The sequence below is a fragment of the Fundulus heteroclitus genome, chromosome 13 (genome assembly GCF_011125445.2).
Source record: "Fundulus heteroclitus isolate FHET01 chromosome 13, MU-UCD_Fhet_4.1, whole genome shotgun sequence".
Classification (NCBI taxonomy): domain Eukaryota; kingdom Metazoa; phylum Chordata; class Actinopteri; order Cyprinodontiformes; family Fundulidae; genus Fundulus; species Fundulus heteroclitus.
Window position 1 is genome coordinate 18,283,851 of NC_046373.1, and position 12,750 is coordinate 18,296,600.

The window sequence follows — 12,750 nt, forward strand, 5'->3', positions numbered from 1 at the left end:
TATATATATATATATATATATATATATATATATATATATATATATATATATATATATATATATAAAAATAAAGCATGTATTTTATTATTTTTCAATCATTTGGGGTGCGTGCATTTCAACAGCTTGCTCGCATGGTACAGCATGTCAGCATGCCTGCAGGTCAAGTTAATAGATTTTGGTATCATCTGACCAGATATGATGAGTACCCCTATACGGTTGTAGTAAACTGCAGAGCTCAGTTCTTTAAGCTCTCTTTCAGGAATTTTGATTTCCCTTCATAAGGAGTGTTCAAAGTTGACTTTCCAACAAATTATCCCATCTGATAGTTGGTTCTCTGGAGCTTCTTCAACAGTACCATGGGCCCCTTGGCTGCATTGCTGAATAATATTCCTCTTCCCAGTAAGTCTTTTTGGGTGGATACCAATGTCTTGATAGGTTTTCAGCTGTCATTTTCTTTAGATGGATCTAACAGTGTGGCGTAAGATTCTGTCTGGTCCACATTATCCCTGACCTGCCTGATGTGTTCCTTTTGTTTATGATACTGGTTTTCACCGTTTTCTAGCATCTGGGGCCTTCCCAGAACAGCTGTAATCATATTGTTTACTATTAATTTTGGAGGCAACTGGTTGCCCCAAAATTTTCAGAGGTGCCACAGAGTAAAATGCATGCCCCACTTTTCAGCTTTTTATTTGCAAAGGCATAGGAAAACCATTTGTTATTCAGTTTTGGATTAATGTTGGATTAATAATTCAATACATTGAAGTTTGAGATATATATATATATATATATATATATATATATATATATAAATAAATAAAATCCTTACATTGACATCTTGGTGACCAAGAGCCATCTTAAAGAAAATCTTTTATCTGCTCTTGTGAAACCAGCTCACTGACATGCAGTTCTGATCCAAGCGTATGAGTCAAATTAAACTAACAAAATATTAATGACCGATGATTTTGTCATACAAAAAACAGTGGTAAACATAAAGACCCAATATCTTTGCCCAAACTTAATGCACATATATGATTTTATTTCTACATCCTAATATTACTGTCAGGGGAGTTAAGTCTTGTCGATCTGTCGTCATCCAGGGAGTCTTCACATAAAGCATCTAAAACCCAAATAAGGCAGCATATATAAAATTTTTCAATAATAAAAAAATTAAATGCACAATTTCCCAGACTTTGTATTACTCAGACCATCCTACAAACTTATACAGATGTTTTCATAAAGCAGTTTTTTTTTAAAGTTTTTCCACAGCATTTTAGACTTTTAAAACTCCAATGAATAATTATATTATTCATCTTCAGAAAAGGCCAGAAATATATCCTGAAATGTTGCATTTCAAACGTAAAGTGTTTTCATGTGGATAAATCAATAGGTTGAAATTGAATTAAAGAATAAATAGCATTGGCATTTCATTGTCAGTATGTTTTAAACTCCAAAACTCCAAAGTAGCACAAAACAAAAACTCTTAAAAGTCAGCCACACTTTTCAGGTAATAGATCTTTATTGATATTTTTACCCAACACAGCTAAGATGCGACTCGAAAGGCTTCCTGATGGCTTGAAAAGAGAGTACGTTATCCTTAGTTTAAATATTTTTTAATGGACATAAAGTTAAGGGCATATGGAGGCAGAATGAAGAAGTTAAAAGACATTTAGGCCACAGCCTGCTTCTGCTGCTGCTGGTATTCAGCAATTCGGCTTTCCATCACGGGCCTGAAGTGCCGGATCAATCCCTAAAAACACAAAGGAAAGAGGATTTATCTTTGCCCAATAAACCATCAACATACAACCTAAAGTCAAAGTCATAAAAGGCTAAATAATATAGGAAAAATATGAATGCATTATTTTGTTACTGTAAGAGGGATTAAGTGACATCTAGTGGCACAAATTGCAAATTACAAACACAAGGATTGCTCTAGTAGTTGCCCAAATTAGTTTTCGGAGAATGAATTGGGGACTAAATCCTCTGTTTCCCTCCTTCTCTTTTTGTACATTTACTTTTTTTTTTACACAATATTTGCAAAAATATCACAAAAAGAAAGTATATTTTGTACAATGTTGAGAATTGTGAACCACCCCCAATAAGAAACAGTACAGAAGGAAAGTAGGATAGAGAGGAGGAATGATCTCTGACCCAATTAAGCAAGGGAAGTGGGACAGCAAGAGGGAAGAAAAAAAAAAAAAACAGAAAGACAAAAAAAAAAAAAAAAAAAAAAAACAGTACTAAAAAAAATTAATGAACAACAAAACATGGGAATAAAGGTAGATAATAGAGGCAAGACAAAAAAAGAAGCCGAGAGGGGCAGAAAGAAAAAGACAATCAGAGAACAAAATAGATCTACATGAATGAATTAAGGCCGTGCACAAAGAATGAAGAACAAGGAGACATGAGATTGAAAAATAAAAGACAGAAACAGGAAATCAGCACAAGAAAGAAATGTTTACAAAACAAGGATGGAATATAGAAATAAAAGATAAAAAGAAGGAGAGAAGCGATGACACAAGGAAGCAAGGAAAGTGAGATTACACAAGAGAGAATTAAAGCATACAAGACAGAAGCTGGATGGAAAGAAACAAGGAGATCAGTGAGGGACGAAGGAAAGACAGCAGGAATATGAGTAAGAAAACAAAGCCAAAGAAGAGAAAACAAGGTATTAAAAAAAAAAAAAAATTCACAAAATTAAAATATTTTCCCCATACAAACCTGGAAAGTACTAAAAACAAACTTTAGACACTTTCAGAGTCTCAGAGGAATAACAGCAGACTTCAACTAAAACTATTAATATTAACCCTTTACACTCCTAATGTGTTTACCTGCACAGGCCACGCTGCACCGTCACCTAACGCACAGATGGTGTGTCCCTCAATCTGCTTACTGAGCTCCCAAATCATATCGATCTCCGATGGCCGTGCGTCGCCGCGAACAAAACGCCACATCATCTTATTCATCCAGTCCACTCCTGCAGAAACAAACCAGAGCATCAAAAAAGGAGGGGAAAAAAAAGCTAACATTCGTTTGTTGATAAAATAAATCCTTAAAAAGAATAAAAATTTAAGTAAGAAGCAATTACCCTCCCTGCATGGTGTGCACTGGCCACAACTCTCGTGTTTATAGAACTCAATCAGGCGGGCAATGGCTCTGATGATGTCAGTCTGCAAAAGCAACCCCGATCAACCATTGAACCAGAGGATGGCCGGCGTCTTACCACGCCGCAGAGGTGACAGACTCACAGATTTGTCCATGACGATTAGAGCGGCCGTGCCAAGGCCGGTCTGGGCCTGAATAAGGCCGTCGAAATCCATCAGCACCTCCTCACAGACGTTCTTGGGGATGAGGGGGGTTGAGGAACCTCCGGGGATTACAGCCAGCAGGTTGTCCCAGCCTCCACGCACACCACCTACCGCACAGATGTTGGTTTCAATTAAGTTAGGAATAAAAAAAATAAATAAATCAAAATGTACGAGTGCTTAGGTTAAGCCTTCTTAATCTTGGACTTCATCACCCCTGTTCTGAGGGAGAACATGGCAGATGGATTTAAGTCATCCCTTTGTGACCTTTTTACTTATAGTATTCAAGAGAAATGGCGATTGATAAAACCCACACACACAGGCAAGGCTCCTCCCCCATTTGTGTAAAAACTGTATAATAAAGATACAAAATACTGATGTTCACCATCAGTTTAAATGATACATTTCCAGAGTGGGCAGGTTTTAAATATGGAAGCCGCAAATAAACAGACCAAAGTGGGAGGAAACAGAAAAAGAAGGAACAACAGAGGATAGAGAAAGAAGGAAACAAGGAAGAAAGGAAGAAGAGAAGAAAGGAAAGGCACAGAAAAGGAAATAAGTTAGGAGGAGATGACAAAGGAATGCAAAAAGTGGGCAAGAGAAAAGAAAGAGGGATACAAGGACCTAAAAATGAAAATAAATGTAGAGCACATGGCAGGGAGGACACAAAGAAGTATGAAAGGAAGGAAAGGAGGTGGGATACAAACAGAACGACAGAAGGACAAAAAGAGGGACACAAAGAAGGAAAGAAGTGAGGTACAATGGAAGGGAAAGATGTACACTGCAAAAACAGAACTAGAAATAAGTAAAATGTTCTTAAAATTAGTGTATTTGTCCTTGATTTGAGCAGGTAGATGAGATGATCTGCCAATGGAATAAGATTTTCACACTTAAAAGAACAATTCATCTCAATCATCTTATTTCAAGTGCAGGATGTCTAATTATCTTATTTTAGGGGTCATAATACTCATTCCATTGGCAGATAATCTTATTTACCTGCTCAAATCAAGGACAAATACACTAACTTTAAGAACAGTTTACTTATTTTTAGATCTGTTTTTGCAGTGTGCCACGCCCCCCTCCTAGGAGGAAGGCCAAAAAGATAGGTAGGGAGTAAGGATCCAAGGACAAAACTGAGGACAGAATGAACAATAGAAGGAGGAAGGACACAAAAATAAGAAAGGACAGAACAAAAGAAAGACACAAGGAAGGACTTTATGAGATAGAAGACATGAAGGATACAAGAAAAAACAAAGAAGGACATGGGGAAGGAGGGAGAGAAGACAGGTAGGGTGCAGGAAACAAGGATATAAGAATAAAAGGGAACACAGAATGAACAAAAGATAGAAGGAAACAAGGAAGGGAGGTCGATAAGTCACCTGAAGGAAGGACACTAGGAAGGAAAGACATAAGAGAAGAACGAGAGGACAAATAAAAAGGAAAGGACATAAATGAAGAAGGCATTAAGGATTGAAGGCAGGTAAAAAAAGGATGCAAAGCCGGAACGACACGAGAGGAAAAGAAGGAAAGAAGGAAAATAGGGTTGAGGGGGTAAGGAAGGACTAAAAATACAGCAACAAACGGGGAAGGAAACTAAGAAAGGCAAAGATCCTTAGCAAAGACTGCATTTAGATGGTATAAAACAGGGAATACAATCTGGAAATACAAATATTTTTTCTTATTTCTTCCTAAACCAGACCTGAAAAGCACTGAATGTAAAATTCCAGACTTAAAACTGTAGGAAACCTGCGTAGATGTTAGCCTAACCTCCAGATTTAAAACCCACTGCAAGTAAAAACCCCAAAAATGACGCACGTTGTCGTCTCGGGTCGTGAAACCTACCTGCGTGTCTCTCGATGAGCTCCTTCAGGGGGATGGACATCTCCTCCTCCACCGTGCACGGGTGGTTGACATGACCAGAGATGTTGAACAGTTTCGTGCCCGAGTTTCTCTCTCTGCCGAAGCCCAAAAACCACGTGCCTCCACGGCGACAGATGGTGGGCGCCACGGACACCGTCTCCACGTTGGCAACGGTTGTCGGGCAACCAAACACACCTTTAACAAAGCGTGCGAGAAGACGACGTGAGAGCCGCAGATGTCTGGACAGAACCCCGGTGGGGTGTGGCTCATGGATGGGAACTCACCGACGTCGGCGGGGAAGGGAGGCTTGAGGCGCGGCTTCCCCTGCTTCCCCTCCAGGGACTCTATGAGGGCGGTCTCCTCTCCACAGATGTACGCTCCCGCACCACGCATCACAAACACATCAAAGTCATAACCAGAACCACAGGCGTTCCTGCCAATCAGCCCAGCAGCATAGGCCTCATTGATGGCCACCTGAAAGAGAGAAAAAATAAATGTTTATTACTGACATTTGGGGGGGAAAGGAGGAATAATGGACTTCCATCTATGAACGCTCTAAAAACAGAGGTAGTATCATAGATGCGTATATAAATATAATGTCCTTAATTATGAGGAATTATCTAAATTAATAACACTTTCCAAAAAAAATTGCATTTACAGTTTTGTAATTTTGGTTCAATTAATTTTTTTTTCAGCTTTATTTATTATTTACCTCAAGCTTGATCCAGTTACTGTTTAATTATCTCATCATCTTAACATTATAAAGCACTAGGTCATTAAATATTAGGTTAATAAATGTATTTCTACCAAGAATTCCTCATAGTGATGCTGGCAGTAGTTTGTTGCACAATAATCCAAATCTATAAGCAATTGTGCTGACAACAAAACAAACAAACAAAGAAGTCAATGTTTAGTTTAAAAAAAAAAATAAATAAAAAATCACAATATTGATCTGTTTTAGATCATTTCATTTTCTACAAATCACCTTTTCTACTTTAATAAATGAGCATGATATAAATCAACTTACATCAGATTTACTTATTTGAGATAGTTGTCTTCAACTAGTTGTTTTTTTTGTACGCGTTTCTGAAGTTTTCTTCTAAACAATTGCGTATGATCAGTGTGAAAATTACTCCCCGTTTTAGGGCAATTTAGTTATTTTGCTGAAAAAAAAACTGGAACAGAGACAAAAATCTGTATAAATAAATATTTTTCTATACTCTGACTTAATTCTTTTCATACTTATTCAGACTTGAAATAATGTAAAAAGAAATTAAAAAAATTCAATAGTTCTCCCATTCAAGCTATAAATCCATTGCATTTCCAAAAGATTCACAGTAAGAAATATAGTTTGAGACATTTTTAAACTAATTTCTTTCTCCATTACACCATCTAGGGCAGTCTGATAAACTCCGACAATCCTCCACTGTGCGCACAGTCACCTGCAGGTTAGATGACTCGTTGTAAAACTCTCCTCTGATGTAGATATAAGCAGCGCGCGCCCCCATGGCCCGGCCAGCGATCAGGCAGCCCTCTACCAGCTTGTGTGGGTCGTTCCTCATGATCTCTCGGTCCTTGCAGGTTCCAGGCTCTCCTTCGTCTGCATTCACCACCAGATACTTTGGCCTAAAACACGGAAACAAAAACGAGGTTGAGTAACGCAACAACCGTCCCTAAAAGCAGCAGGAGCTAAGGAAAGTAGAACCAGCTCCTATTTGGCATCAAGGTGAGGGTAATTTAAAGCACCAATCTATCTAGATGAGCAGAAGGAAGCTAACATTTAGACACTCAAACTGGGCATGACGTCTGGAAATACGAATATTTATATTTTCCTTTTTTCCTTCCAATTCAGACCCAGTGTCTCTCTGCAGATTACCAATAAATGGTTTCCCTTCTTGGCTGAATTTCTATATTATTGAACATTTGAAAATATAGAAAAAGAACATCAGATGTGAGTCTGCCAGGCTCTGCACTGACCGGCCATCACTGGGCTTGTTCATGAAACTCCACTTCATGCCCGTAGGGAAACCGGCTCCACCTCTGCCCCGCAGACCAGAAACCTTGATCTCATTCAGAATCCAGTCCACCCCCTTCAAAAGGATCTCCTTGGTTTTGTACCAGTCGCCACGCTTGAGGGCACCGTTCAGCCTGCCAGCAAACAAAAAGGAAGTCACCGCTGAAACTTATCATTTTTTTAATCACTTTAATAGCACTGAATGAACATAATGAGACAATTTGGATTAAGCGAGAATGTTACAGCGACACGTTACCTCCAGTCATGACGACCATAAAGATTTGTGAAAATTCTGTCTTCATCCGCCAGTGGGCCAAATTTTGTTTTCTTTGGAGCAGTCTGGTTACAAAAAACAAAACGAGGAAGAAAATTAAAAAGCAAAAATATAAAAACAACAGCGATACATTTTTTATATACTTGTTACATGTAAACCATTTTAGGGCTTCTCCTGTTAAAACAAAAAAATAAAAATGTACCTGAGCAGTGCTGTTGTACCGACAGAGAGTGGTCACACCTCCCTGGCTGACAGCAGCCGGGGCTCGGGCCACAGCACACACCACCGAACGAGACAAGGACAGCATCCTTCCAGCAGCAAGAACAAAAAGAGCAGTAGCATTAAAACTTTTGACTTAGTAGTAGAAAAAAAATATATATAACATTGTAAGGAGCTGAGAACCTCATAATAATCTATGTTGCTACTAGGATCCATAATATTACTGGGTGTAAGCAAACTCGTTCACATCCTAACTAGCTGTCTGTGACAAAAAGCAAATAAATAAATAAATAAAAATAATCCCTTTTAAAAAAAAAATTCTTAGATGTTCCATATCTCTAAAAATGCATCCTTAACAAAAACACCATCTGTATGAATCACACTCCAAGTAGACTAAACCATCACATAACAGACACCTGGTCCAATGTTACTGCAAGCTTGAAGAATAAGTTACGTGATGTCATAATGTAAATTTATACATAAAGCACCTCAGTAGAAAATAGAAAGTTGGAACTTTAACTCGTGACAAACGTTTGACTTGCAGCTGCATAGCCACTAGCAGTTTTTTTTTTACTTTACTGTAATCACACCACAAGTAACGTATAAGAAAAGGCATGCAATGCATTTGGTAAAGGGACAATTTGACATATGTGCATAAGCAAAGTCTAAGTGCCGACATAAGATTCCCTGTAGACATTTCAAAAATAAATAAAAAGATTGAAAATTTAGATTCTGAGTCTTTTGACTTATTGCTTTCTTCTACTTATATACAAGAATTAAGTGATTTGATATTAAGCACATGCTTAATTAGCTCTGCAAGATCTAGGTTCCATAAAAAATAATTCCTTATCACCATTTCAGAATTTACCTATAAAAAGGTGGGGCTACACAATATTAGAACAAGTTGAGATACGCATAATATTGGTAAATGCTGTGATAATGATACAGCTTGTGATAAATACGGAAAAAGTTAAAAGCGTTGATGTCTTTCTTATTTAGAATCATAGCAAACATAGACCCCAGATATTGAGACGTCTATACAGCGACTAACAAACAAAAACAGTAATAATTCCCATCTCAAACACAAAGTTTTAATGAAAAGGTTCCCTCTGGCCGACAAGTGATGTTTTGGTAAAATCCCCACAACTTCACTACCTCTTTATCTTCTCAAACTTTTTATGTTGCATTACATAAATGTAACCAAACACACTAAGGGCACTGAAAGCAAGTGAAGTTGCTAGCTGCAGTAGCATAAGACAAAAAAAGTTGTAAAGTTTGTTTTTGATTTAAAAAAAAAAACAACTAAAAAGGCAGGTTGAGTCGAAATTTGTATTTCAAAACAATCAGTGCCAAAATAAGAGCATTACTGACTGTTACGTCACGTTAACCTTTACGTAAAAACAAAAACAAAACAATGACAGTCACGTTTAACAATAGCAACTGCAAATTAATGTTCACTTGGATATTTCCAATTTGGATATTTGGAGTTTTAGATTTGTCCTTTTAATGTGATACTATTACATCACAGGTAACGAGTTTGCTAACAAAGAGGGGGAAAAAATGGGTAAACAAAGTTTATTTATCAAAGTTGTTAAATGTATAACATCGCATTTTTCAAATCAAATGAAAAATACTGATTACAATAAGCGGTGAATAAATAAACAGAGTCCGTGTCGACCGAACCACTCACTGACCTCGGTGCTAGCATGCTAGCTTCCGTTAGCAAAGCGGTTAACCTTGTAGTGAAATAAAAGCTACTTTTCAACATGCTAATTTCGCACTAATATGTATTAACTGGTTGATTCACAATAGAGCTACAAGTAGCAGTTATATAAACAGCAATGTGCTTTGACAATAACCAGCAAATTCAATCGGCCCGTCTTACCTTATGTCTCCGTTAGAGGTTTATGAAACACAGCTTCACAGGAAGCGGAGCGCGTAACCCGGAAGCAGTTATCAACAAAGCTGCTGCACTGCTGCAGCGGAGGGTTATATATACAGCTCACTGAGCTATATTATACACTGGAGTGATAATCACCGTCTGTTTGAACGAGTCACTTTGAAGCCACCAGCCGCCATATTGGTACTCCCTATTTCCCCCCAGTAACTAGGGAATATGTGCGCTACAGCATCGAATAACGAGGATTTTCTCATGTTCAGGGGGAGCTTAAAACTTTTAAAATGTCAAATGCCATATAGTTTTATGTTATGTTCTAAAAAATATCAAGTACTGAGAAAGTCATGTGCTGAAATATTTTGCATTTTATTCATTTAAATATATATGTTTAACATTTATAAATATATAAATAACAATATACAAAAACATATATTTACATATGTGTATACATATATATACATATATACATATACACATACTTATATATACACATATATATATCTAATATGAATAACATGTAAAATATTTCAGCACCTAATTTTCTAGTAGTTGATAGTGTTAGTACATCCACTGACTGTAGAATTACCTGTGAAACGTTTTCACTCAGCCAGAAAACTGCTTGTTGTTGCAACCAAATCCTGTGGGATTCTGTGAGAGTAGGGAGGAGCAAGATGGCGGCCAGTGACTTCAGTTTTTCGGCAAAATCAGCACTCCAGTGTATTATATAGCTCAGTGATACAGCTGCACAGACATGAATACGTGAATATTTGATTCTTAGATGCGTAAGGTTTTTTGTTGATTTATTTCCCCCCAGATTGCGGTTTGTAATATATAATTTTTAAATGCTGTTATGAGCACCTCTGCTCTCACTTGTCTGTATATAGTTTTGCTCCTATGTAGATCAGTGCTGTTGTCTGTAGATCGGTGTCTGTGTACATAGCCTATACATACAGTATATATATATATATATATATATATATATATATATATATATATATATATATATATATATATAGGAAGAAAGAGAGAGAAATTTATGTGTGTATAAATTGTGTGTGTATATTGGATTAATATATAACTGCAAAATATGTAAGTGCATGTACATTTTTCATCCAGTTTGACTTCAATTTAAATAGTTTTGGTTCTGAATAAATATATGTAATCTGTCTGAAATGTCACGAGCGTTGTGAACATATGATTAAAATGAGATCTGAGCTGCCTCCTATTCATTTTGACAGCAGATGTCTGATCTGTGGTCTGACCCAAGATGGCCGCCATGTAGGCACGTCGGCCCAGCGGCCGGCAGCGTACAATGGGGCGTCTACGTATATGATGTCTATGTACAGCTGACTGTGGAGAGGAAAAAAATGATTTTATAACGTCAGTCTGACCTAACATATGTAACATTGCCAAGTATTTTGTTTGGTCAGGCTTTTTAATAGTGCCGGGAATATGTCTCAGGAGCAATAATGGCATTTTGTATTTTAGTGAATCTTATATATTTTGTCACATTGGAAATAAACTAGGCTGTGTGTCTTAATTATAAAACTGACAGGACAGAATCCATCTGTGTAAATGGTCGAAAAAGAGGGAGAAAGGAGGTATTGCGAGTCGATCAGGTCAACCTTCACAATAGAACAATAACCTCTACTTTAAAATAAGTCCACCCACAATCACCTGACTCCTGATGAATTTTTAAGTCTGTCCTGTCAAAATTCCTATATTAACTTTTCTCCTCCGGTAAGGTCATTCAGTCAATAATAATCCACAGAGATCCACAGCTCAGGTGAGAGAATCTGTTAACAATCAGCAATGCAACTTTTACTCAGAGGCTGAGCATAAATGGCACACCACAAGAAAACCTTCAACATAACAATAATGCACACTTTTTTTGTCATGTGAAATTGATTAAACGACAATTAAAATACATTGAAATACTGGGTTGTAATGCAACAAAGTTTTAAACATTTTAAGCTAAAGCATTATGAAAAAGACTATCAGATTTGGAGAATAGACCAGAAGTGTATTATAGTGAATAGTAATATCATCTTTATTGTCATTGAAACATACATTACAATGAAATGTGTTCTCTGCTTGTAATCCATCACCCTTGGGGAGCGGTGGGCTGTCATATGCGGTGCCCGGGGAGCAATCTGGGGTCAAGGGTCTTGCTAATGGGACCCAGAGTGCCAGCACTGGGGATTGAACCAGGTACTTGCATCCTTCTCTGAGTGCAAGCACACTGCTCTAACCACTAGACCACAACCTTCCCAGACAAAAAGCTAGATAGATAGATAGATAGATAGATAGATAGATAGATAGATAGATAGATAGATAGATAGATAGATAGATAGATAGATAGATAGATAGATAGATAGATAGATAGATAGATAGATAGATAGATAGATAGATAGATAGATAGATAGATAGATAGATAGATAAAATCAAAATCAAATAGACAGAGGAGTTTGTTCACCAAGATGTGGGGTCAAGTCAAATTCAATTCCACAAATAAAAGTCTTGCATGGATTATTTTGCATCCCAAAGATGACTGAACAGATAATTCAAGAGAATAAAAGTGGCATCCTCCATTTTCTTTGTGTCTGATACTGTAAGCAAACATCAGTGGGTCAAGCTGGTCCTGTATTTTACCAGTCAGTAGGGATTGACCAGTTGCTCAAACCATTTTTTGGGGCCAAAGGTAAGATTATGGATTTGTTCCAAAGCTTGGGAACCATATGCTGAATAAGAGACAGGTTAAACAGATGTGTGAAAACATCACACAGCTGGTCTGCACAAACTTTGAGGATGTACGACTCTGTCGGACCCTGGGTCTTTCCTGAGTAGCAAAGACCCAATTGACTGAACCATGATGGCATTATCAGAGAAAACAAGGCATTTATCCAAATGCTCTAAAAAGATCATTACCTTTGTTTGTAAAATTCCATTCATCTGTAAACCATAGATCCATATCTTGCATTTTCTAAGCTCCAACTGATCTTCAAAATCTCCCACTTGTGTCTATCTGCTCCTCTCATTGTCCAGTCCAGTCACGGCTTTCATGCCATCCCATATGGCTTTGAGATTAGTAGTATGAAATTTTTCTCCTGTTGTGTTTTAACATTAAAGATCGGCTCTTCTGATCTCATACCTGGCTGCTAATTTAGCCTCCGCCGTCTTCTCA

At 37.4% G+C, this 12,750-nt stretch overlaps 1 protein-coding gene across 1 annotated transcript; it reads right to left on the minus strand.

Moving 5' to 3' along the window:
• Positions 1-1,494: 1,494 nt before the first annotated feature.
• ndufv1 (NADH:ubiquinone oxidoreductase core subunit V1) lies at positions 1,495-9,657 on the minus strand. Its single transcript, XM_012875434.3, has 11 exons — positions 9,555-9,657; positions 7,653-7,758; positions 7,433-7,515; positions 7,140-7,310; positions 6,605-6,788; positions 5,447-5,636; positions 5,145-5,357; positions 3,246-3,412; positions 3,086-3,167; positions 2,829-2,974; positions 1,495-1,747 (listed from the first exon to the last, which is right to left on the minus strand). The coding sequence occupies exons 2-11, from the start codon at positions 7,755-7,757 to the stop codon at positions 1,667-1,669; spliced, it is 1,422 nt and encodes a 473-aa protein (XP_012730888.1). The 5' UTR covers position 7,758; positions 9,555-9,657; the 3' UTR covers positions 1,495-1,666.
• Between the last annotated feature and the right edge of the window lie 3,093 nt (positions 9,658-12,750).

What these genes read in the sequence shown, in the direction of transcription:
- ndufv1 (XM_012875434.3), bottom strand. Translation starts at nt 7,757, where the DNA reads ATGCTGTCCTTGTCTCGTTCGGTGGTGTGTGCTGTGGCCCGAGCCCCG. An exon ending in GCTCATCGAGAGACACGCAG is followed by an intron (nt 3,413 to 5,144) that starts GTAGGTTTCACG and finishes TCTGTGCGGTAG; the next exon opens with GTGGTGTGCGTGGAGGCTGG. An exon ending in TAATCGTCATGGACAAATCT is followed by an intron (nt 3,168 to 3,245) that starts GTGAGTCTGTCA and finishes TTGCTTTTGCAG; the next exon opens with ACTGACATCATCAGAGCCAT.